Genomic DNA, 24,946 nt, shown 5'->3' on the forward strand with positions numbered 1-24,946 from the left:
CAATTCTTCACTAAGGTCTTTTTTTTTTTTTTTTTTTTTTTTTTTTTTTTTTTTTTTTGAGACGGAGTCTCGCTGTGTCTCCCAGGCTGGAGTGCAGTGGCGTGATCTCGGCTCACTGCAAGCTCCGCCTCCCGGGTTCACGCCATTCTCCCGCCTCAGCCTCCCAAGTAGCTGAGACTACAGGCGCCCGCCACCACGCCCGGCTAGTTTTTTATTTTTATTTTTTTAGTAGAGACGGGGTTTCACCATGTTAGCCAGGATAGTCTCGATCTCCTGACCTCGTGATCCACCCGCCTCGGCCTCCCAAAGTGCTGGGATTACAGGCTTGAGCCACCGCGCCCGGCCCACTAAGGTCTTAAAGACTAAAAGTTATTTGGAATGCTGTGATTTATTCTGCCTGAGGAATAAATCAGGAAAATGTGATCAAGTTTTAGAAAGTATCCAAAGGATTATAAATGATTCTACTATAAAGACACATGCACACTATGCTTATTGCAGCACTGTTCACAATAGCAAAGGCTTGGAACCAACCCAAATGCCCATCAATGATAGACTGGATAAAGAAAATGTGGCACATATACACCATGGAATACTATGCAGCCATAAAAAAGGATGAGTTCATCTCAAAAAAAAAAAAAAAAAGGATGACTTCATGTCCTTTGCAGGGAGGGAACATGGATGAAGCTGGAAACCATCATTCTCAGCAAATTAACACAAGAACAGAAAACCAAACACCGCATATTCTCACTCATAAGTGGGAGGTGAACAATGAGAACACATGGACACAGGGAGGGGAACATCACACACCGGGGCCTGTTGAGGGGTGAGGTAAGATTAGGGGAGGGATAGCATTAGGAGAAATACCTAATGTAGATGATAGGTTGATGGGTGCCGCAAACCACCATGGTACATGTATACCTATGCAACAAACCTGCACACTCTGCACATGTACCTAGAACGTAAAGTATAACAAGAACAAAAAAAAGACAAAAAAGAAAGAAAGTATCTATCTTCTAAAGAAAGGGGATCCCTTCCTAAGGTGGTATCACCCTCACTTTTCACAACATGAAATTTCTGTACCCAGGCATCTGGAAAAATAGTCAAGCAGGCATGGCACGAAGTCATGGTGTGCTGGAGGGCGGGGCTGGCCATCTAGCTATGCAGTCACATTGAGCCATGAGATAATCACCTCAATGATTCCACAGAGAAGTGTAGGTACCAAGATGTGGATATGGGGGGAACCTTGAAATGTGATAAAGGACTATGCCACCAGCATGTCTCTGGAACCTGTGATCGGGCAAAGTTCTAAAGTAGACAGTCTGTGTCAATGGAGACTTCACAATGTCTATTTCCCTTGGAAGGAAGGTGAGCGCCATGTCCCAGTTTGCCTGGATAGTCCCGGTATAGGCCAATTCTCCTGGCATAACTATTCATAGTGTCTCCTTCCGCTCTTCAAAGTGTCCTGGTGTGGGTGAAGATTACACTGTCAACTCCCTTCAGGTGTGGCTCACTTACACCTCCCGGCCACCCCAAGATGCCCACAGAGCTTTCCCAGCAGAGCCCACTAGTCAAGATTTTTCTGCTCCTCCTCCTGACCCACTCCCTCAAGACCAAGGAACCCCAAACATAACCCTCCTGATTAAGATGTGTTTGAGAACAGCCTTTTGCAGACACTCACCCTAGAACAGAGGGGTGCAAACGATGCAGTAATTCAAGCCCGCATCCAACCCAGGAGGGCAGGGACTTTGACAGGAGCTGCCTTTCAGCGTTCTCCCCACACGCCACTGAGGCAGGCCTGCATTAGAGAAATGGACTTACACCAGTGCTGGGGATGGCAGATCAAGGGGGCTCTGCCCACCCTCATGTCCCCTGCTGTTAAAATCCCATCCTTCTCTGCCCCCTAAAAAGACATCAAGCCAAGCCAGTGCCTCACAGAAGCCCTCATGACGACAGGATGGCACTGGCCTCTGACCACGCATCTCACTCACAGGCAGATTTTGAGAGGAATGACAAGAACTTTATTCTAATATTGCATGAAATGTTTTTGAAGTAGAAATGGTTATCTGACAAAAAAATTCCTTACACTTTGACCATCTAAAAGGTTATTTTCTATAAAATTATATAAATATTTCCATGTCCATATAGGAACACAACGTTTATGGTCCTATAAGTTTTAAAAATCAACAGAATTAGATTCTTTAGATAATGATCAGCCTAGTCAGAAAACAACATTCCCCAAGCAAGCATAAAGAGAGGACACAGTTACTGACGGACAGCGGAAATGTGCTGCGGGCTGGAGTTGGGGGGCTGAAAACAATGAAAACACAATCACTGGGGAGCTTGGATTTTATAAAATAAAACCCCGCAAAAACTATATGTAAAAAGTGAAACTAACCATCCAAGGTGAAGGTCAGATGACCTCCTGAATGAATTGCATTCTGAGTTGAAACAATGAATAGATCACCTGGTAGATTCGTTCTTCCAGGAGGCAAGGACCTTTTCCTTGTTTATTCTTATCAGGAAAACTTCTATTCAAGGTAGAAGGACAATTAGAGTGAAGCCTTCACAGCTGACAGACACGGCTTGTCCACTGGCTATGTCATCCTGGGCAAAGTCCTCAGCCTCTTGGAGCCTGTTTCCTTGCCTGTAAAATGCGGACAGTAATAGCTACCTTGTTGGTTGGCTGGGAAGATTAGAGGTAATCTATCGAAAGTGCTGCTAAAACTGCCCCTGGCAAGTAATGGACACTGAAAAAAGTCACTAAAACTATTTTGTGTGGGAGAAAAGGGTTTCACCCAGAATTTAATCCAACATCTACTAGTTTGCTCCCAAGGGGTTCTGTCAATCACAACCAACTTCAGAGTCTAAAACTGGACCCCTTCTGCTGCTCTGAGAGCCACGGCCAGGTAAACAGATGCTCCCTTCGGGATGCTGTGGCCACTCCTTTCCTGAAGCCCCTGTGCGTGCAGAAGGCAGGCTCAAGGAGGCTGTGCTTTCCTCCTATTTGGGCAGTACCTAATCTCCAAGCCACACAAGGCCAGGTGCTAGTGACATGAATTCTCTATTGAACCCCATGAGGTGACAGTCACACAGAAGACTGAAAACGAAGCTCCTGGGGCCATGCAGGGAGGCTCCTGCACACACATGTCTCCCATGGGACAAACGTTTTGAGCACCACAGGCTGGGCAGGAATATGGAAGGACGTCCTGAATTGCGAGAACCTAGACCCCACAGGAAGCCAAGTCTGGACTCTCAGGTCAGCTGGTCAGCAACAACACTCTACTGAGAAGCCCCCACTCCATGGAGAAGGGGGCTTCAAACAAAAAAAGAACCCTCCTGGACCTGAAGAATGGTGTGGCAAGCTCCCTGACTGGGGATGTGCGAGCCAGGAAGCAGGTTCAAGCTGAAATGCACACTCCAGAGCACTGGAGAAGCGCCTGAGAGCAGCAGCAAGGACCACAAAGACACTGGTCTCGCCCTCCTAGGAGACAGGCAGGGTTCCAAGGGGTCCCCACGGACAAGCACACAGAAGAGAAAAGGAACAGACTGTGCAGGAAGAAAGCAGCAGGCACACCTGAGGTAAACTGTGGTCTCAGAAACATGATGCACACAGACAGGCGTCATCAGAAAGAGCCTGACAGTGAGGTCTGCCGTTCTCTGGAAAGGCCCAGTGAGGTTTTTTGGTCCTGATGAAACTGTTCTCCATTTCATAGCAGTCATCCTAAATACTCCAAGCAGAGGTTTGTGAGGAGGGTGACTCGCCTCTCACCTTCTACAGTACAGCCAAGGACTAGAGGCCAAGACAAAGCCCATCCTGACGGTTCAGTGACGCCAAGAGGCAGGCCAGGCCGTCCTCTCTAGGGCAAGGCCAGTTGCACTCAGACAAGACCACGTGCTGCAGGGCAGGATGACTGGACATATCCAGGGAGTGGAAGTCCCCAAAGCTGGAGGCTAGCTCAGCCCATCCTGCTGCTGGCTGTCCTGCTCAGCTTGTGGCGAGTGGAGGCAAGGCCCTGCCCTGGCCCGCCTGCCTGGTGCCATCAGATGTACTGCTCCTCATCCCTGTCATTCAGGAGCAGAGACCACTTGTCCCCACCATCGTCCGCTGCAGTGCTGTGCCGAGATGGCTTGTCGGATGTCAGGGAGGACAGCGACACCTGGCTGACATAGCTGACCTGGTCCCATGGTGTGGCCCTGGGGGAGTCCCGCCGCCTGTCATCCATGCCGATGTGCACACTGACCTGGGATGCTGTCAGGGGCTTCATGTGGCCATGCGCCTGTGCCTCATACCTCTCCAGGTCAGGCTTCTTATAGCTGGAAAGCAGGAAGGCAACAGCATCTGAGCCATTCTAGAAACAAGGCTCTTTTTTTTCTCAGCCTGGTGAAGGCCTCTCATCTATCTTTTAATAACATTTAGTACCAAAACCTCAAGAGATCCCAAGGAAAAGGATATTAAACTCCCTATGGTTCCAGGAAAGCTCACCTGATTTAGAAACTTCCTAAGCAAATGCCTTGCACATTGTAGGCTGCCACTCACTTTTGTTAAATGAATGCACTCATAAATAAGTGAACATCTTTTTTAAAGAAAAAAAATGATAGATAATACACAGGGACCCATGTCTGCTTGATGTTCACAGTAACAGCCCTTGAGCAGCAGAGTAAGGGCAGCCCAGCATGTGGATGGGCAGCAGTGAATTGCCTGCTCACGGTGCTGATAAGTTACACGCATGCACACCAGGCTCCACGTGGGCTGCCACTGCAGCGTTTGTCCCAGGTGAATGACTGGGGAATGAGAGGCAAGTTCCACTGTTCCCTGAGCGTGCAGAATGACAGGGCCTCCTGGGAGGCTCCAACAGATGCTCCGCCTGAGGGGACTCACCACTTGAGCTGCAGGGATGACAGCACCACAGACACAGAGGAGGCGGCCATGGCCGCTGAGCCCATCCAGGGCTGCAGCACAATGCCGATGGGCATGAAGACACCTGGGGAAGAAAGAATTCGCACTCGCACCTAGGCCTGGGGAGAGGAGCCAGGAGAGGGCCTCAGGCACCGGGCTGGCCCCACCCTCAGTGGCCCCCAGTGAGGTCTCCACCTGGCATGCTCGGAAGCCCCTGCCAATGGATCTTGTTCACAGGCCCCCCAAAGTGAGGCTTCCTAGAAAGCTGGGTGTGGGGTGCTGTCAAGCGGTCCTGGCTCTCTTCCATTTGCCCTGACATTCCCAGAACCACCCACAGGTGGCATCCCATTTCAGGGCGAGCTCCAGGGCAGCGACGAACCAGAGAGTGGGAGGAGCGGGAGGAGAAAAGTGGCAGGAGGTGAGGGAGCCAGCTGCCCATCCTGCAGCCACAGTACCACAGAGGACAAACATGGCTGATGGCCACAGCCCTTGTCTAGCAGATGACCTCGCCTCCAGGGCTTCATGACATCTTTAAAAGAGGAATGAGAGCCAGGTCCCAGGGCAGGGTCAGGAGACAGGTATGGTCAACTTTGTGTGACAGAGGCACACACACTGGGGGAATTAAGCTCCTGAGCCGGCTCTGGGGACAGGAAGTAAACCTGCCTAACTCACTGGGCTCAGGAGGCCAACACCCTGTTACACAAGTCACCACTAACCACTCAGACACAAGGGAGACTGAGGCAGGAATGCTGTGATTACAAACTTGATCTCTCCTCAGCCCATGGAGGGGCACTGCCTTACAGAAGGGTCTGGAACTTTTCACTGCCATGTTCCCAGGGGCAGGGAGCAGGGGGCAGGGGAGAGGCGTTTCTTGGGGAGGGGGAATGAGGGGGAATTACAAAGCAGAAAAATCTATTTCTTTTCTTTTTCTTTTTTCTGAGACAGGGTTTTACTCTTGCCCAGGCTAGAGTACAGTGGTACAATCATGGGTCACTGCCACCTCCAACTCCTGGGCTCAATAAATCCTCCTGCCCCAGCCTCTGTACTCCCAGATGGGACTAAGGTGTATGCTACCATGCCCAGCTAATTTTAAAATTTTTGTAGAGATGAAGTCTCACTATGTTGCCCAGGTGAGTCTTGAACCCCTGAGCTCAAATGGCCCTCCTGCCTCAGCCTCCCAAAGTGTTGGGATTACAGGCATGAGCTACCACGCCTGGCCAAAAAGCCATTTCTTTCCATGATCATTTGTGTAACTCAGAGTGAAACTTGGGCAGGACTAAAGTTCAGGATAAGGTTCTGAAACACCAATAATTGTGCCTAACATGTAGCAAATGCCCCATAATTCTTACTAGTGATTATTTCTCAGACTATATGTCTTAACAAATGGCTCTGAAAATAAGGCCACAGTAAAATAGGGCTCAGAAAATATAGCCAAGCATCTCCACTAGCTTTTTAGAAAGGAACAGAGTGAATGAAGTTTTCAGGTCCTCTTCACAGTTTCTCATTTACCTTTAAAGACATATAAAGCAGGGGACATAAAAAAAACCAGCCTTTCTAAAACATCTCTAGCCAGCCAGTGAGTGAGGCACTCACTAACCTCAGCAGAAACCTGGGAGACAGAAGCCTTTCTGGGCACAGCTGGAGTACAGTGGGTAAAAGCTGCCTACCTGCCGCAATGGGTATCCCAACCAGGTTATAAATCAGTGCCAGGACCAGGTTGATGCGTATCCTCCGGACAATCCTCTTGGAAAGGTGAATGCTAGCCACCACATCCAGCAAATCATTCTGATGGAGAGGAGCACACAGTGAGGAAGGTGTCTGCCCACCACCCTCCCAGTACCCACAGCCTGGCTGCAGCCGTGCTCACTCTGATGAGGACGACGTCGGCTGCCTCGATGGCCACATCCGTGCCGGTGCCAATGGCGACACCCATGTCTGCCTGAGCCAAGGCTGGGGAGTCATTGACCCCATCCCCCACCATGGCGACTCTCTTCCCTTCATTCTGGAGCTCCTGGACCTTGGCCACTTTGTGCGAAGGCAGCACCTCTGCAAAGACTTTGTTGATGCCAACCTAAGACAAAAGAAGGGCAATGCCTGGTGTTGGCAAAAGGTATCAGATAGCAGCAGAAGCCTCAAATTACCCTTGCCCCTCTGCCCTCAGCCTCTGGGTCCAGTCAGTGACGTTTGTCAGCCACACCCTGCAGGTTTGCTGTCACAGGGCCAGTTCATCCCTGGCTCCCGCCCCAACACCCTGTACTGGTTTAGGCCCTGTCCTTTTCTGGATGTGCAAACAACCCCCTTGCTGGTCTCCCTGTCCACAGCTCAGTACCCCAACTTTCTTCTCCATGTGCTGCACCCATGGTCTTCCCAAAGCATCTGTACGGCCATGGGTCCCTACTCTCCTGTCTCATGTCCTCCAGCAGACCCCATGCACCTCCCAGAGGAGGGCAGCTCAACTCTCAGGTCTGCTTCTGAGGTCCCCAGAGTCTCAGGGTCTGGCCGCTGGTGCCACACTTGACCACACCATTCAGCTCCCCGCAGTGTCTCCAAATCGCCGTGCTATTCTGTGCCCCTGGGAAATGCTCCTGCTGCCTGCTCTGTCCTGGAAAGGTGCAGTTTTCCTTTCCTAGCCCCTCTCCCGCTTCTCAGATATACACCGTCACTGGTCCGCCTTCTTGCAAGACTGTGAGCCGAGCCCCCTTCATTCCTCACAGAGCCTGGCCCCGCACCTGCCTGTCACATTCGTGGTGCTTCGTAAGTGCCTGCTGAATGGATGAACAAGTGTTAGCCAGAAAAGGGGGGAAGGACGCTAAACAGGTCCACCATTAGCAAGGAGGACCATGGAAAACAGGGGTATTGCTGCTTCCCTCAAGGAACACAATTAAGCTTTCAGAAGCCTAGAGCTCTGCACACATTTGGAGGTGCATAATTTCTAGGAATCCAAACTGGAGCCACTGCTGTGTGAGGAGTCAGGCAGCCATCCAGTGGTACTGTCCTCACAGGCCAAACAGCCTCAGGGGCTGCTGGAGAACTGCCCAGGACTGAATCACTTATCTGAGCACCCGAGTGAGAAGAGCTGAGCTGGCAAAATCTTCCTTTAACATAAAGGTTAGAAAATGTCTATCTTAGCCCTTAAGCCACATACTTTTTTTCCATTGCCAAGACTGGGAAAAGGTTAGAGAACAATGGAACTCCTTTTTCGAGGATGCATGCACCCAAACCCCAGGAAGAGATCTTCACACGGCACCACAGTGCTCACGTGTGACACTACGTAGCCACAGAATGAAGCACGTGGAGAGAAAAGCATCCAGAGAGGGGGAAAGAGCAGGAGTACAGTTCAGTGCTGGGCCAACTGGTGCTTACTTTTGTCTCTAACTGCTTTTATGAGCTTTACGCAGTTTGCAATATTAAAGGGCTGTACCTGGGTGGCAATGGCTCTGGCTGTCTTCCGGTTGTCCCCGGTGATCAGAACCACGTCCACACCCATGCTTTGCAGCGTGTGCACAGCCAGGGCGGCCTCCTGCTTGACAGCGTCTGCGATAGCAATCATCCCACAGAGCACACCTGGAGTGAACCAGCCGGCATCAGCAGCTACACAGGATGGGCACCCCGCATCAAGACACCACACTTGCAATGTTCTCATCATATAATGTTACGTGCAAAAACCAAAACGCCAAATTATATAACACAATGGGGTTTTTTTGCTTTTTAAAAAGTACATGCATTTACAGACATACAGAAAAGTCTGGAAGCAATATAATTAAAATCTTCACAGTGACTCCCCGAGGAATAGGATTATGAGTGATTTCATTTTCTCCTTTATAGCTGAATTTTCCAAACTTTCTGCAAGGAGCATGTATGACACTTTGCAAAGTGCCTGGCTTGTAATAAGAATTCAATACACGTTAGCAACTAAAATTCAAGAAATATAACAGATATCACTTAAAGTGATAAATGTCCAAACTAGAAAATCAATCCTTCTTTGTCTTTTCCTATAGAAAACATTTTGGCAGAATTTCTCTTTGAGTGAATCTTTAGCTATAGAAGCAGGAGGGTTTTTAGGGCTGAGGTGTGAATGAGAACACAGTGAGGGATGACATACGAGATGGCACGACTCCTTTACTTGTGCCAATTCTGGTTTGACAGCCGAGGGGAGGGTGGATTTACAAAGACTTACAAAAAGGGAAAAAAAGGAGAGAATGTGAGAGGAAGACATATTTGGCTGGAGCATTCAAAAGGTATCATAAATTTTATTTCTTGCTTGCATATACTGTTACTTCTATTAGCAGAAACTAACATTAACAAAGTAAAGACTCTAATCTCTCTGGCATGTAAAGCCCAGGATAGAATCTGAGCACTAAAACACATGCAGTCTTTTTTTTTATTTGAGATGGAGTTTCATTCTCATTGCCCAGGCTGGAGTGCAATGGCATGATCTCGGCTCACCACAACCTCCGACTCCCAGGTTCAAGCGATTCTCCTGCCTCAGCCTCCCCAGTAGCTGGGATTACAGGCGCCTGCCACCACGCCCGGCTAATATTTTTTTAGCAGAGACGGGGTTTCACCATGTTGGTCAGGCTGGTCTCGAACTCCCAACCTCAGGTGATCCAACCACCTCAGCCTCCCAAAGTGCTGGGATTATAGATGTAAGCCACTGCACCCAGCCAACACACACAGTCTTGAGACCTGTACTCTATGCAACACCAGTCTGTATAAAGCAGACAGAAGGGCAGGCGCGGTGGCTCACGCCTGTAATCCCAGCACTTTGGGAGGCCAAGGCAGGGGGATCACCTGAGATCAGGAGTTCGAGATCAGCCTGGTGAAAACCCATCTCTACTAAAAATACAAAATTTAGCTTGGCGTGGTGGTGGGGGCCTGTAATCCCAGCTACTCAGGAGTCTGAGGCAGGAGAATTATTTGAACCCGAAGGCAGAGGTTGCAGTGAGATGAGATCGCACCACTGCACTACAGCCTGGGTGACAAGAGGGAAACTCGATCTAAAAAAAAAAAACAAAAGTAATAACAAATAAATAAAGCAGACAGAGAAGAGTGGCATGGATCTCATTGTTTAAATGCGTCCTGTAGTTAAACCTGTTGGGAAGTGAATTCCTGCTTTGTCTGCAGGGATGAATGAGAAGGATGACTCTGAACTGCCCACCCGGACAAGAGCAACGATGATGACAAAGACAGTTTAGAATTCCAAGGTCAAGAAGACTGAGGCCAGACCGGAGCTGGCTATGGGGCCAAGATGGAGACAGTGGGAAAGAATGAAGAGAAAAGACAAAAAGGCAATCTTTTGGGAAACAGGCCTGAAATTAAGAGAGGAAGGTTTTCATTTGTTTTCTTTTTTAAAGGAGGACTCTTTTGCCTGATATCTGCAGAAAACTACATTTCTGAGAGAGCAGAAGGAAGGCAGAAGCAGAAGATACCGTCAATAGCCACCAGGATGGCTGTCTGTCCTTTCATCTCGTGGTCTGTCATAGCGTCACTGACGTCACTGGAAATGGTTAAGCCGTTGCGCCTCAGCCATTCACGGTTTCCAATCAGCACAGAGAAGGTCTGGGGGGCTGCATCTATTCAAAAGAGGCTGTGGTTATTTCTAAATGGTCCAATTTTGCTGTTAACTAAAACCATGCAATCCTTTTAACAGCAAAATATCCTTTTAACCAATCTGAAAAACTTTAACCTTCCTCTTGTGACAGCATCCTTTAGCACAAGAAAAAAAAAGTAAAATTAATGTGTAGGACATGTGGGTATGAATTAAGATGAGGCATTAATAGTACATGCTGTATGAGTGGAAATGGTATAAACGTATTAAACATAAGGCAACGTCTGTCTTTGTCTTAGAAGTATCCACTGATTCTTTTTCTGCAGGGATTAGAAACACTTAGCTATTTGGCCGGCACACAAAGCAAGTGTTGACTACATTCATTACTGCTTGGTATCAACGACCCCAGGTGAATCAACGAATAATCAGGCAAGTCTACATGAAATGTTTAAAACTGTAACTCCCGAGGCTAATGCACCTCTCACCTGTCACTTTCAAACAGCGTGTGCTGCTAACTGAGGTGTCACTGCGCGGCCAGGCTCTGGAAGCTCTCATCGAAAGGCCATCTGGGGTTTTAAAGGCTGGAAGGTGGTACGTGGCTTCTAACCACACAATCTAAGTCACAATTTCACTACCAACACTTAGGAAAAACACTAGTCACGGGTTTTGAGTGTTTTCCACCCTTTATTCTGGTGGCTGGCAAGCTACCTTGAGAATAAGAAAGGCCATTCTTCAAAAGCAGCTGTCCCTCCAAGCAGTGTCCCTTCCTGGCTTGGGCAGACATTTCCCTCTGCTTTCCTGACTTTTTCTGCCTGCTCGGTAAATACCAGAGTTCTACCACACGGGATGGAAACAGGAAGAACAAACATGGAATTCCCATCTGCCAACTCTGTGGCTTATGAGAAGCGAAACCGATTTGGGGTAAGAAAGAGACGAATCAAAATCACGGGTCAGCTAAACAATGCTCTACAAATTTAAGGCAGCCATAAGCAACAAAATTTACATGCACCCAAGAACATGCGAGAAACTTTCCTGGGGGTGGGGAGGCAGGCTTGGCTGCCTTAGCCATGAACCGTCCGCCGCACAGCAGAGGCCATCACTACTGGACGTGGTGCTCTCTGTGGTTTGGCCCACCTCTACTTTGAACCAGCTGCAGAGACAGAGGCCAGCAATACCTTTTTCTGCGGGAAGGTTGCCAGCCTCATTCAGGTGACTGGCAGGTGCACTCAAAGGGCACGCACTGTGGGCCAGGATGCCTTCCACGTTACTGACTTTGCACCCAATTCCACAGCCTGGCACCGCCTGGAAGTCCGTGCAGTATCCCAAAGTCTCTGTTCCAAGTTCCTGGGAAGGTGGAAAGAGAGGGAGAGGAACCTGTAAGCCAAGAGGGGTGATGTGAGAGGGAGGGGTAGGCAGGACAGGGACACAGGGTGAAGGTGGCAAGAGAACAGTGGAAAGCAGGAACTGAGAGAAAGGAGGAAAGGGAGGTGGAATGGATGGGAAAGGTTAAGATAGTGACTAGTAATTATTTCTCCCCCTTTGGTAAAGATACTATAGCTGTAAAGTTGAATGAGACTAAACAGCCTAAAATGTTTCCCTGGGTGGGTGCCTCATGACAGTGAACAGGTTACTGAATGGAAAGGAAAAAGGCAATTCATATCAAACACCTCAAATTAAAGAGGAGTGCAGGTGCCAAAGAGAGGGAGAAGTGAATTTTATGTTGCAAATAATTTCATAAAAACAATGGAATAAGTAGTGTTAACAAAGCTCTTCGAGGCTATCAAGAGATAATTGCCTGTATTATCAGACCCTGGAGGAGGAGGGGACAAGGTGGCAGGGGAAAGGAATGCCTGGGGTTTCTAGACTGCCTGTCCTCCCCCAGGCTGTGAGCTCCTGAAGGGCAGAGTTCACATTCCACTCCTGTTGTTCTCCTGAGTCTGGTGCCTGGTGAGGTTCAGCAAATGCCTGTGACACCGACCTCCCTTTATGATAACCTAGAACTGTGGCAAGGGCTGACTGTGAGTCCCTTATCTCCACTTGCTGCAGAGGAGCCTTCGAAGCGGTTTTCCAGACCATACAACAAATGAAGGATGACTGAGGGTGAGCGAGATTCTCCCTGAAATGTCAGAAGGGAGAGGTGTGAAACAGTGGGCTGTCTGACCCTACATGAAGGAAAAACTAGAAATGAGGTTTCTGGAAGAGCCTCTGACCACAAAGAGTTGTCAACTGTTTTTCAAGGCAACGATATCACCTTTCTACATTTACTGCTAACAGTATTGCTCAGGCTGTTTAAAAATTGTCAGGGCAATATTCTGTGTGACACGTTCTGCTGCCCCTATATTCAGACTGAAATTAAGAGAAAACAAAACAGAACATTTCATGTGGAGAGACCAAAAGAGGGCAATGCTTCTCTATGAAGTGCCAAGAACCTGCCGGGCGCTCTGGCTCACCTCAGCTGGTTCCTCTCTGTCCCAGATGCTCCCAGGGGAGTAGATTTCTCCCTCCCACCCCAATACTCCCATTTCATGTTTGTGTCCCCTTGCACTAAACACTGTCAAAGCACTGAGTTTCCAGACTGCCCGTACTCCCCAAGGCTGTGAGCTTCCAAAGGGTAGACTTCACATCCCACTCCTGTTGTTCTCCTGAGCCTGGTGCCTGGTGATGTTCAGTAAATGCCTGTGACACTGAACTCCCTTTGTGATAACCTGAAACTGTGGCAAGGGCTGACTGTGAGCCCTATCCCCGCCTGCTGCAGAGGGGCCTTCTAAGTGCTTTTCCAGACCACACAGAGAAGGCCTGCTCAAGGGCAGCTAGGAGAGAAGGATATGGTGAGGAGTAAAGGAGCACTGGTGGGGAGGGCAGGGCCATGCCCAGGTCCACGTACCTCTTTACAGTATTTGGTGACTGCCACGCCCAAGGGGTGTTCGCTGCTGGCCTCCGCAGTCCCCACCACAGCCAGAACCTTCCTGAGGGGCAGGGTGGCCACATCCCCCAGTAGGAGCACTCGCATGACCCTGGGGACCCCATGGGTAATGGTGCCAGTCTTGTCAAACATCACAGTCTTTATCTGCCAAAAACAACCACAACTCAGTGACCACAATACAGATGGAGGAGCTTCCATAGTCATAGTTCTGATGCAGAACCTCACCCAACCTGCCTCAGATAGGAAACAAGACAGCTTCCTAACATGATCCTCTGTCGTTCAATCTCAGGGTTCAACAACTCCCACTGCAAAGAAACTGTTTCCCTACGTATCCAGTCAAACCAGCCACACTGAGGCTTGACCTTGACCAGGCAAAGCCAGAAACCTTGGCTGTACAGGAGATGGCACAGCACTGTCCCCCCAATAGTGACACCATCCACAGACTTCCTCACGTCAGGTCAGGAGTCAGGACCCTGAGGGACACCTGCCTCCCTGTCCACTGCCATACGCCGAGCCCAACCACAGCTTCCTCTTGCCTGCCTAAGTGCAAAAGCTACTGGGAATAGAGTCCTCACACTCTGAGTTCAAGAAAGGAAAGGACTATTCTATGGCCATAATGACAAGCAAACCCCCGGAGCCAGTTTTAAGTTGGTTACACTTGGTCAATGGCAGTCTGCAGAGTTCCCACACCTCTGGGCTCAGATATGGGCAGCAGCTACAGGTACCTGCACTTCCATGACCAGGGCCAGCCGAGCCCTAAGCCCTGCTTCTGAAAGTCCAGTAATCCCTGAAGTGTATAATTCGAACCCATTTAAGGCCAGCAGGTTGTTCTTCTCAGACCATGTCCCACAGCAGGGTTCTATGCAGGGTTCTCCCTTACAATTGTGCAAACAATAATTCAGCTTTTTGTTTCTGATGCTGAGTGGTGGCCTTCCTTCAACACACTTAACTCATCTTCCTCCAGAGATTCTTGCCAGCTTTCAGTGCATCCTTCACTATGCAGCCAGAATGATCTTCCCAACACACGATCCGGTCACATCACGTGGGTATGCCATCCCCACGCGGCTTCTAGGGTAACGTTCAGAACCCTTTACTAAATCTTCAGCCTTTGGATTCTGGCCCCTCCCTCAACAGTCTCATCTCCAGTTCCTCTCTCCCAGTGATTTTCTTCCAGTTCCTCATTTGCTCATTCAACAGATAACTTCTGAATGCACTCGATGTCTCAGGCTAGATGCTGGGGATACTGCGGGGAGGGGAAGTTCCACCTCCACAGGTCCTGTCCACCTGCTGTCCCCATGTTGGAACACTCTTCCCCAGCTCCGTTGTCTAGCTCTCACTCAACAGTAAGGTCTCAGATGAACATTCGCATTCGCTTCCCTAACCACCTGCAGCACCCTCGTCCCTGAGTCCAGCACCCCAAGTCTAGGATTGGTCCCTGTTCAAGTGTCCCCAGGGCATCAAGCACCACCGGTCAATACTCAGTATCTCGTAATACTCACTCAGCTTTGCTGTTTACTTTTTCACTGTCTTTCCCCCTAACCTGGTGGGCTCTTTGGCAGCTGGAAACCACGACCATTGCCAGAACCCAGTGTGGGGCCCACATGCAGTGAGTGCCCAGCAAATGCTGATGAAATAGGTGCAAGTGTGAAAGGCCAGAGGTAAGTTAGGCAAAAGGAAGACACTTCACAAACACCGTCACTCACTCTTTACTCCCCGGGGTCACAGGACCCATCACTAATCCCACAGATGTCACGGTGGGGTTTTGTCCTGGAGCCTGGCTACCTGGGTGTGAATCCCAGCTCTGCCTCTGTTTAGCTGCAGGCCTTTGGGCGAGTAACCTAATCTCTTCCTGCTGCAGTTTCCTCATCTGTAAAATGGGAATGATAAGCACCTACCACACAGAGTTGTTAATGCAATTAAATCAAGTAATGTTGATAGTGTTGCATTATATGACTGGTGGCTATTCTGTTGCTACTGTCGTTATTCCTAGTTATACTTGACTTACTATTCTATGTAATTAACACTGCTGTCTTGAGTGGCTCTCAGGCTTTTCTCTCAATGTGAAATAGTAAACAGATACTACTTTCATCTCTCAAGACGGGGAAAGCCGTGGTACAGGCTGACCTTGTGCGCCATCTCCAGGGGCTTGCCTCCCTTGATGAGGATGCCATTCTGCGCGGCCACCCCAGTGCCCACCATGACGGCCGTGGGCGTGGCCAGCCCCAGGGAGCAGGGGCAGGCAATGCACAGCACCGTGATGGACGTCTGGAATGCAAACCGGATGATCACCTCTGTCTGGGAGATGTGCTTGTTGGGGTTCTGAAAACAGGACAGAGTCAGAGGCAGGTTGAGAGTTCAATAAGGAAGCTCCCGGAACTCTAATGACATAAGGGCATTTCAGGGGGGCACTGGGCACAGCGTGACAAACTTGGGGTTAGGAAACAGATGGTATTCTGCACTGCTCTGCCATCATAGAGAACACATTACTGCTCTCCACATCCCAGCTATCCAACTTCATCCTACAGGTTTCCCTCAAAGAGGCATTACAGGAGCAGAGTCAAATAAAAGCCCTTGACAGGGGAAAGCAGACTCTGGAGATGGACCACACAGACCCAGATCCTGGTTTCCTCATACACAAAATGGAGATGATAATGCATAGCTCATAAATTGTGGTAAGGATTGAATGAGGCAATACACATATAAACATATACATATACACAGTACATAACACCGGGCATAGGAGCAGCATCTAAGAAACAGTAACTATTACTGTTATTTTTTTCATCATTAGGAAAGCTTTAAAAATGTTATTCTAAGGTGATAATCATATAAATGAGAAAAGGTGCAAGAATATTTACCACAGTGTTTTGCTTTTGTAATGACAAAAAATGGAAACAATAGGAGATTGGTTAATTAAATTGTAGGTGTGGTGTATATAATAGGATACGAGGCAACTGTTGGAATGATGATGTATATCTACATTTACTGATATGGAAAGGTACCAGCAGCATTGCAAAATTAAAAAGCAAGTACAAAATGGCATGTGCTGGATTTATTCATGCAAAAATCTCTGCCTATATCTGAATATAGCATTTCAACAATACTGGAAAGGTATCCACTAATGTGCAAAAAAATTACTTCTAGGGATATGATTTGGAGGTATCTTTACTTTCTTCTCTGCATTTTTCACTATTTTTTCTTTGTAACCCAAAACAAACAAAATATGAGTCTACTTTCCAGACACTTGGTATTATTTATATTCTGAGAGCTTGAATTATCTCGGTTTATTTTTAAAAACGGCTGGTGGCTATGGCGTATAATCAAGAGATACTATGTTCGCTTACTTATTGTAAAAAGCACAGTTGTCTAGGGTAAGGCTACGGACCACAACCTCGTTAGCTTCCATCTATATTTTATTATTTCACTCTGAAAGGCAGGATTCTAAAATAAGATATATTACTAAAGGGGTCTTTTAATTTTCATAGAAACAGTTATATTTAGGTAGAGGGATATATTGTTTAAGATTTTTAGAGATAACGATTATGTAATCTTTTTTAAAAACACACTAATTCTTGTCAAAATCACACCTGGCATTCTGACAGGACTGGGGGGACTTCTGGAAGTTACCACGAGCCCTTCCCTACAATGACTTTCGTACAGCAGAGAGATGATAGTATCTTAAAGGAACATGCAGTACCTCGTTTGCCAGCATCCTCCCTGATATTGCAGATAAAAACAAAAGAAGCCAAAGTAAGATGGAAAGGCATGGAACAGCAGAAAGCCACAGATTCCAACTTGTTTAGGACTGAGTCTTCCCATGGCCACATGCCAAGGCACTGCTCTCCCGAAAAAGCCGAAATTGTAGGCGGTCAGGTGCCATGGATAGCCACTGGCACATTCTACCAATATATCTGTAAGTTACTTTTAAGAGCACTGAGTTTCCTTAGATGTCAGAAAGTGTTTAACTTGAACATTTTTCAATTTAAGATGGAAAATTTGAGGGAGAAAATGACATCCTAGTAAATGACATGTGTCCTGAGAATATTTGATATACTTTTAATTATGTGCAGAATTGTTTTTAAAAGAAAAAAATTATCCATTCCATATTTGTACTTTTTGCTGTGTTACCCAGGCTGGAGTGCAGTGGCTATTCACAGGCACCGTCACAGCACACTACAGCCTCAAACTCCTGGACTCAAAGGATCCTCTGCCTTAGCCTCCCGAGTAGCTGAGTCTACAGGTGCTTCGCCACACCCAGTTTGGTTTCTTATTCTATGGCTCTGTGGTATAACAAGCATTAGACTGGACTAGGAATAAGATAAGGTAAAAACATTGTTCCACTCATGGTGATGTTACCACTCATTGTTCTGCTCATTGTGCCGTTAACAGTACCAAATACTGTTCTAAGTGTGCCATTAGTTTTTTAAGTACATTATCAAGGTTTCAACCTCAGTGCTACTGACATTTGGGGCCAGATAATTCTTTGTCGTAGGGGCCTGTGATGTGCCTTGTAGGATGTTTAGCAGCATCCCCTCAGTCACAAAAACCAAAAATGTCATAGCTCCCAACTGAGAATCACAGATGTAATATAGATTTTATTCCTCAAGAAAATACGTTTTTTGAGGGGTGGCCTGTATTTTCCTTTCTTTTTCTGAGGTTTAATAAAACCATATTTCCTAAGATAGTGTTCTTCAACCACTTTTTTAAACTAAAAAATGTATATGCCATTGCCTAAACATACAATGTTTAGAAAACATTTACTATAAAAGGCTATTCACGTCTGGGTGCAGTGGCTCATGCCTGAAATCCCAGCACTTTAGGAGGCCGAGACAGGCAGACCACCTGAGGTCAGAAGTTCGAGACCAGCCTGACTAACATGGTGAAACCCCATCTCTACTAAAAATACAAAAATTAGCTGGGCGTGGTGGCGTGCACCTGCAGTCCCAGATACTCGGGAGGCTGAGACAGGAGAATTGCTTGAACCTGGGAGGCGGAGGTTGCAGTGAGCCGAGATTAATCCACTGCACTCCAGCCTGGGCAACAGAGGGAGACTCCATCTCAAATGAATAAATAAATAAATAAATAAGAAAACATAAAAAGCTATTCACATTACTTGGGAAGCTGGGAGGTCAAAGATGGTACTGGTAAATATATACATCAAAACATATTTTTCTTAAAATGTGTTAAATAATATTATCATGCCATTGACATTTAAAGTGAGCTATTTTCTATGACGTATGCCTCATAAACTCAAAAGGGACCAATAATACATATTGTAAATGCTTCAAGCATTACAACTGAGCACCAATTGGTGTCTGTGAAAATCATCTAAGTAGAATGCAAAGGAGAACTTTAATAGAAACCTGCAGAAGGAGAGTGACTGTTTATCCCGCTCTGGCTTAAATTTTGCTGTCAATAAGAGAAGCAAGCAAATAAAATGCAATGAATAATTAAAGCCTAGTGAATCTAAGAGGTGAAAGAATAGGATCAGTGTCAGTAGATTATTTAAAACACAACCACCATACAGCCCAAGGCATTCAACTTACAGGAAAGTACTTCTGAACAACACCAAAATCGATAAAACCGATTACAATCCATACCACCAACGTCAAAGTTGACATGATGATGATAAGTGGGACAAAATATCCACTAAACCGGTCAGCCAGTTGCTGAATGGGGGCCTATGAAAAGAAAACACCAAGACCGTGGGAAATTACAACCTATGAAGAAATAAACCACCACAAGCATTGATAAGGACTGGGATAATCTCCCTCATTTAACCACATTTACTAATCAATCTCTACTCAATAAAACTGTCTGATTTCCCAGAACTCTTGACATAATTTCTAAAATGAGAAAGATGAAGTTCGTTTTAAAAATGTCTTCATTACCTTTGACATCTGAGCCTCTTCCACCAGTTTCACAATCTGAGCCAAAGTGGTGTCATTGCCTACATGGGTGGCTTTAATGAGCACAGAGCCATGTGCATTTATAGACCCCGCAATTACAGTGCTTCCGGGTTTCTTAGTGACTGGCATGGCTTCTCCTAGAAGCAGGAAAGAGACAACCGTCATTTACTCAGCCCCATCCAGCACTCATGTGACCTGAAAGCTGCTATGATACCTGCCTGAGGGAACATAAAACAAGCCGCCTCACCTGTGATGAGGGACTCATCAGCCATGGTATTGCCTTCCAGGACTTTCCCGTCCACTGGGAACTTTCCCCCAGGGACCACCTTGACGATATCGCCCCGCTGCACCAGCTCCATGGGGACTTGCTCCTCCCTGCAACAGACGCCACTCATCACTCATATGGCCACTCATTCGGTCACCAGGTCAGGTTCTAGGCCAGTTGTCACACTAGTTATACTACGCTTGCTTATACTGAGCAACAGTATTCATTTGATCTGTTCATTTACAGATATTTATCGTGCAGCTGCTGAATGCCAGGCATTGTTCTAGGCACTGGTGACACAGCTGTGAATGGCACAGCAAAGGCCCTACCATCTCATGAAGACAAGTTCTGTGGTGGAAATGGACAACAAGCAAGATAGAATCAGGTATTAAATATTAATAAGTGCTGTGATGAAAATAAACCAGGATAACGTGACTGGAGGGCTTCTTAGAGTGGCAGAGGGAGGAGGAGACTGGAAGGGCTTCTCTGGGAAGGTAACGTTTAAGCTGAGACCTGCATGCCAAGAAGGTCCAACACACAGGGAAAGGAAGTTCATGGAGAGAAAACAACTGACACAAAGGTTTAAGGCAGGCAGGAAGGGTACGTCTGAGAAACAGCAAGAAAGCAAGCATGGCTGGCAGGAAGTAAGTGACGTGCAAGTTGAGGTCAGAGAAGCAGGCAGAGTCCAGATCATGCCGGGTCTCCTGAAGCAGAGCATGGGTTTTCAATGTAAGGCTTTAGCAGGAAAGTGACACAATCTGATTCACATTTAAGTGATCTCTTTGGCTGGTGCATGAGAATGGGCTGTAGGGGTGATCACAGGAGTAAGGGGGACAGTCAGGCTGTTGCAGTAGCCCAAGCAGAAGATGGAAGTAACCTGGACGACAGAGCAAGGGAGAAGAAATACACAGCATATTCTTAGATCACGTGTCAACAAGATGTGAAAAAGCACTAAATGTGAGGGTAAAGAAAGGAATCAAAGATGAGCTCCAAATTTTCATTTTTGAGCAACTGGGTGGATATAGAAACCATTTAATGAGATGGAGATGATTATGGAGAAGCAGCTAAGGGAGGGTGAGGGAAGAGAAGGGGAAGAGATGGAGAGAAATGGTTCATTTTGACATGTCGGGTTTGAGATGCCTATTTGACTTCCACGTAGAAATATCAACTAGGGAGCTGAAAATAAGAGTCTGAACTGGAAAGAAGAGGTCAGAGGTAGAGAACAAACCTGAGAGCTGTCACATGTAGATGGCATTTAAAGCCATGAAATCACATGAGCGTCCCTAGGAGTGAACGGAGAAACAGAGAAGGGGTCCTAGAATTCATCCCTGAGACACTCCACCATCGGAAGGCTGAGCAGAAGCTGAAGGACCAGTCAGTGACACAGGAGGAAAATGAGAATGGGAATGAGGAGGAGGAGGCGGAGGAGGAGGGAGCACCCATCCAACAGCACCAAACGCTGCACAAGTAGTTCCACAGGGGCAAATATACATAAAATTCATCACACTCTACACATAGGGTTTGTGTGCTGCAGTGAATGTGAGTTACACATTGAAAAAAGAAAAAAAATCAAACAGACAAGGGGGAAATACTTGTGAGAGACTGAAATGAGGACTGAACACAAGCAATGCTGGATTAGGATATACAGAAATTATTTGATGGCTGTGGCCAAACCAAGTTCAGAAACTGGTAAGGGCAGAGGCTCAACTAGAATGGGCTAAGAGAGCATGGGGTGAGAAGGCAAAGACAACAGCAAAAGTCCCGTTTTTAAAGAAGGCTTGTTGTGAAGGAACAGAAAAACAGAGCACTAGAAGGGAGGGTGGATTAAAGTGGGGATTGTGTCTTGTACATACTGTGCGCTGGTGGGACACACCCTGCAGAGACAGAGATTCTGTGGGCGAGAGAGGAGAAGACGGCAGGAACAGAGACAAAGCCAGAGGGAGGGCACCCATGACCCAGGGCCAGCTTCAGCAGCAGCTCACTAAAAGCATGGCATGGGCCTAACAGAATTAATTGTAGAGGTAACACCGGCTCATGAGCAAATGGTGAACAAGCCAGAAGAGCGTACATGGAAAGCAAGCAGGGCCCTGAGGTTATTTTACACTTTCCTTTCATTCTATGACGACTACATTTAAACTACCACAGGGACAAAAGTCATCTCATTTACTTGAGAAGGAGAAATAGACATTTACTGTGTGCTAGGAACTGTGCTAGATTTTTACATGTTTTATCTCACTGAATCTTCCCAGAAACATACAAGGTGAGTCTTATTACCCCTATTTGAGCAAAACCTGAAGATGTCTTAGAAAGGCACAAAATTGAACATACATGCCCACTTATTAAAATGTTGCTACGTGCAAATATATAAAACGTAGTAACTACCATATGCAGGTAGGTATGTTAAATATTTGCACCAATATTTTCCTTTGTAAAAACTGTTCAGGAACAGTCTCTGTGCTATGAGGATTCAAGGCTAGTCTGGCTACTTCCCAGGATTATGTGAGATGCTTAGTATGGCACCTGTACACAGTAAGTGCCCAGTGAATGCTGGTGATTTTTATTATCTCTTAATTGACATTTTCATATTGATTGGCCTCTTGTGTACCAGGCACCAGAGTAGCCTGGGGTTACAAACAGGACACAGTACAGCCTTCCTCTCAGGAGGTTTATAGCCTCATAACTAAAAGCAGACACACAGATGGACAATTAAGACACACACAGTAAGTTCAATCATGGCAATCAAAATAAATGGAGCACTGAAAAGGAGACTTTCAAAGACTGAAATCTTTAGTGCTGGGAGTATACCTGTGTTAATCTGTTTGGTGGCTGAGTGAGCCAGGAGAAGGGAAGGATCTCGACAACCCAAGAATATTCTATGCTTATTTTTAAAGTCCTCCAGGGATGGAGAAGTCCAGGCTCAACAATGCCCTTGAGGCCTCCTCTGTACAAACTGGAGGATTTATCATCCCACAGAGGTCTCCACATGGCCTGAGAAGCCCAAGTCAGGAGGAGGAGCTCCCTGCATTCAATTCAGAAATGAAAGACCCTAAGAACTAAAGGTCAGACCCTCCTCCAGCAGAACCTAATCACTAAGTTTTAAAATGTCCACTTCTGTAAGGAGACTTAAAAGTGGCACAAATGTACAATTGGGTGTCTAAGAAATCTTTAGTAATGCTAATCTCTTAAATCTAACTTTGAATTTCTCCTTTGATCTAAATTAACCACATATTTCTAACTTAAGCAGCTTAAGAAGAATAGTCCTTTATGGGAGTTAATGTGGCTCCTTCTGGTGAATCTCAATAGCATTTATTCTTCAGAATCTACTATTCCTCTCCAAGTACTGAGGGATAGGAGCCCTCTTAATTAAAAGACAGTGGTTTGTTTCACAGCACTTCTTCATCTTTAAGAGTTTCTGACAGCAATCTGTTTACTTCACTTGTCTCCTCTCTTCTACTCCCCTTCCTCATTAAACACAAGTTAAGAAAACAAAGAAAAAACTTACAGCATTATGGTCACTGGTCTACATATGATATGTAATTTGTTTCCCCATCAATTATTAAAAACAAAAAACAAAAAACACAATTTCAACGTGGGAGATTGGGGATGGGGATGTGCAAGCCTTTTAATATCAAGCACACCCATGTGTGCAATGTTTCTTTAACATCTGACAGCAGTTACATTCCACTAGTGAGTATCTCAGCACCTGCCGTGTTTACATCCCAGGGCGGCTGAGGCACAGAGTGCTCTGAGAGCACTGAGGAGCCACAGCTGAGTCAGGCCTGGGGAATCAGGAAAGGCTTCTGGAGGATGCAACTTCCATGCTGAGCCCTGAAGGCAAGGAGCCAGGCAAAGGATGAGGAAGAAGGGAGTTCGAGGGGAAGGAAGAATGTGTGCAGAGGTCTGCAGAGAGAGGCAGCCCCTTCCTGGGACCTGCCAGTGGTGCAGGGCAGCTGGAGCACAAGGCAGGGGATGGCAAGACAGGCTTGGCTCAACAGGCATGCAGGCAGACGCCGGGCCTCACTGCCACGTTAGGAAGGTGGTGTTGATCCTAAGGACAGCAGGCAGCCGTTGAAGGTTTTTCCAATACAGAGTCATACGATCAATTTGTGCTTTCAGAAAGATCACTGGTTTGAATGTGGAAAAATACTGGATGGATACCTGACTGCAAGCAGTATAAGGAGACAGCTGCGGTGCTTTAAGGGCAAGGCCACGGTGGCCTGGACCAGCATGATGCCAGTAGATGACGCCCCTAGAGACGGAGGTGCTAGAACCATGAGAATGGAGTGCAGATGTGTGAATGAGGGCAGGGAGGCATTGTAGAGGACACACTGGGAGCTGGCATGAGGGTGCCTTTCCCTGAGACAGACAGGCACCAAGGAAGGGGACTATTTTTGGGGAAAAAGTGGGGGAAGGTGAAGAAAAATACAGACAGGCCGAGTCTGAGACTTTACCAGCCACCCAAGAAAAACGTTCCCACTGGCAGGTTGTCTCTGGGATCTAGATGTAGGTTTAAGAATGAGCTTTCTACAGCTGTTAACCAAAGACATGGGAGAGTCAGACGTCCCAGTGACGGTGTGTCACACACAAAGACAGAGGCATCACCACCAGAACCGCAAGGACCATTCACAAGGGATAAGGAGAGCTGAAAGCCCATGGAGACTAAGCAACAGCAGCAGCAAGGAAAGAAACTACAGTGTGCCAGATGGATAGCACCTGGAAACGCTGCCAGCACCCAAGACTTGGAGTAAAGAGAAAGCACAAGTGTCCCCAGCAAAGGGATAGTCAGAGGAAGAGGCCCAAGCCTCAATGAAAGAAGGCAGTTATGCGAGAAACTCTGGGGGCCTTCAGATGGTGCCATGAACCAAAAGCACAGGCAGAGGCCCAGATGCGGGAGGGCCCCGTGGGAGGCAGAGTCACTGGGAGACCAGTGCCCAGTGCACCTCAAAGCACAGAATGGTTGAACTCAGGAAAGGCCTAGACTGTGGCAATCCAGGCAGCAGTGGGTGCAGCCTTGGCCTGGGACAGAGGGGTGGGCCCGGGGTGTGCTGTCAGGAGGCAAGTAGGAATGACCACACCCAAACTGTGAGCCAAAGGCAGACTGAACTCTGGTCTTCTGGCCCCAGCTTAATAATGTCCTATCATGTTGCATGGTAGTAGTCAGGCCATGTGTCCAACAGCCAAAAACATGAATCGGCATTCTTGGAAAAGAACTGAGTTATGACAGGTGTTGCACGCACTCTGTGGGCACTTCGGCCGGCAGATGCCTTCTCCTCCTGTTCAGATCCCTGGAATAGTTCCAAGCAACTGCAGTCAGTGCCATCAGAGGCGCCTCAAACTGTACCGAAGACCCTAGCAAGGCGAGTCACAGGAAACGTGAGTCAAAACCAACACAGCTGCCAGCGGC

General features: G+C 47.2%; 1 protein-coding gene across 10 annotated transcripts in view; it reads right to left on the bottom strand.

The window, feature by feature from the left end:
• Positions 1-1,995: 1,995 nt before the first annotated feature.
• The window catches only part of ATP7B (ATPase copper transporting beta), an 81,649-nt gene continuing 58,698 nt past the window's right edge, over positions 1,996-24,946 (bottom strand). For 9 of the 10 annotated variants that reach the window (XM_077973839.1, XM_077973838.1, XM_015121114.3 and 6 more), the window contains 12 exons: positions 19,525-19,652; positions 19,260-19,414; positions 18,915-19,049; positions 15,493-15,687; positions 13,330-13,512; positions 11,621-11,789; positions 10,327-10,470; positions 8,319-8,461; positions 6,765-6,968; positions 6,565-6,682; positions 4,880-4,982; positions 1,996-4,314 (listed from right to left, as the gene is read on the bottom strand). In XM_077973839.1, the coding sequence (XP_077829965.1) occupies positions 4,041-4,314; positions 4,880-4,982; positions 6,565-6,682; positions 6,765-6,968; positions 8,319-8,461; positions 10,327-10,470; positions 11,621-11,789; positions 13,330-13,512; positions 15,493-15,687; positions 18,915-19,049; positions 19,260-19,414; positions 19,525-19,652 (1,951 nt within the window). In that variant the 3' untranslated portion in view covers positions 1,996-4,040. The remainder of the gene's footprint in view (positions 4,315-4,879; positions 4,983-6,564; positions 6,683-6,764; positions 6,969-8,318; positions 8,462-10,326; positions 10,471-11,620; positions 11,790-13,329; positions 13,513-15,492; positions 15,688-18,914; positions 19,050-19,259; positions 19,415-19,524; positions 19,653-24,946) is intronic. The other variant, XR_013407653.1, reaches the window with a different exon arrangement.

This window comes from Macaca mulatta, chromosome 17, assembly GCF_049350105.2.
Source record: "Macaca mulatta isolate MMU2019108-1 chromosome 17, T2T-MMU8v2.0, whole genome shotgun sequence".
NCBI lineage: Eukaryota > Metazoa > Chordata > Mammalia > Primates > Cercopithecidae > Macaca > Macaca mulatta.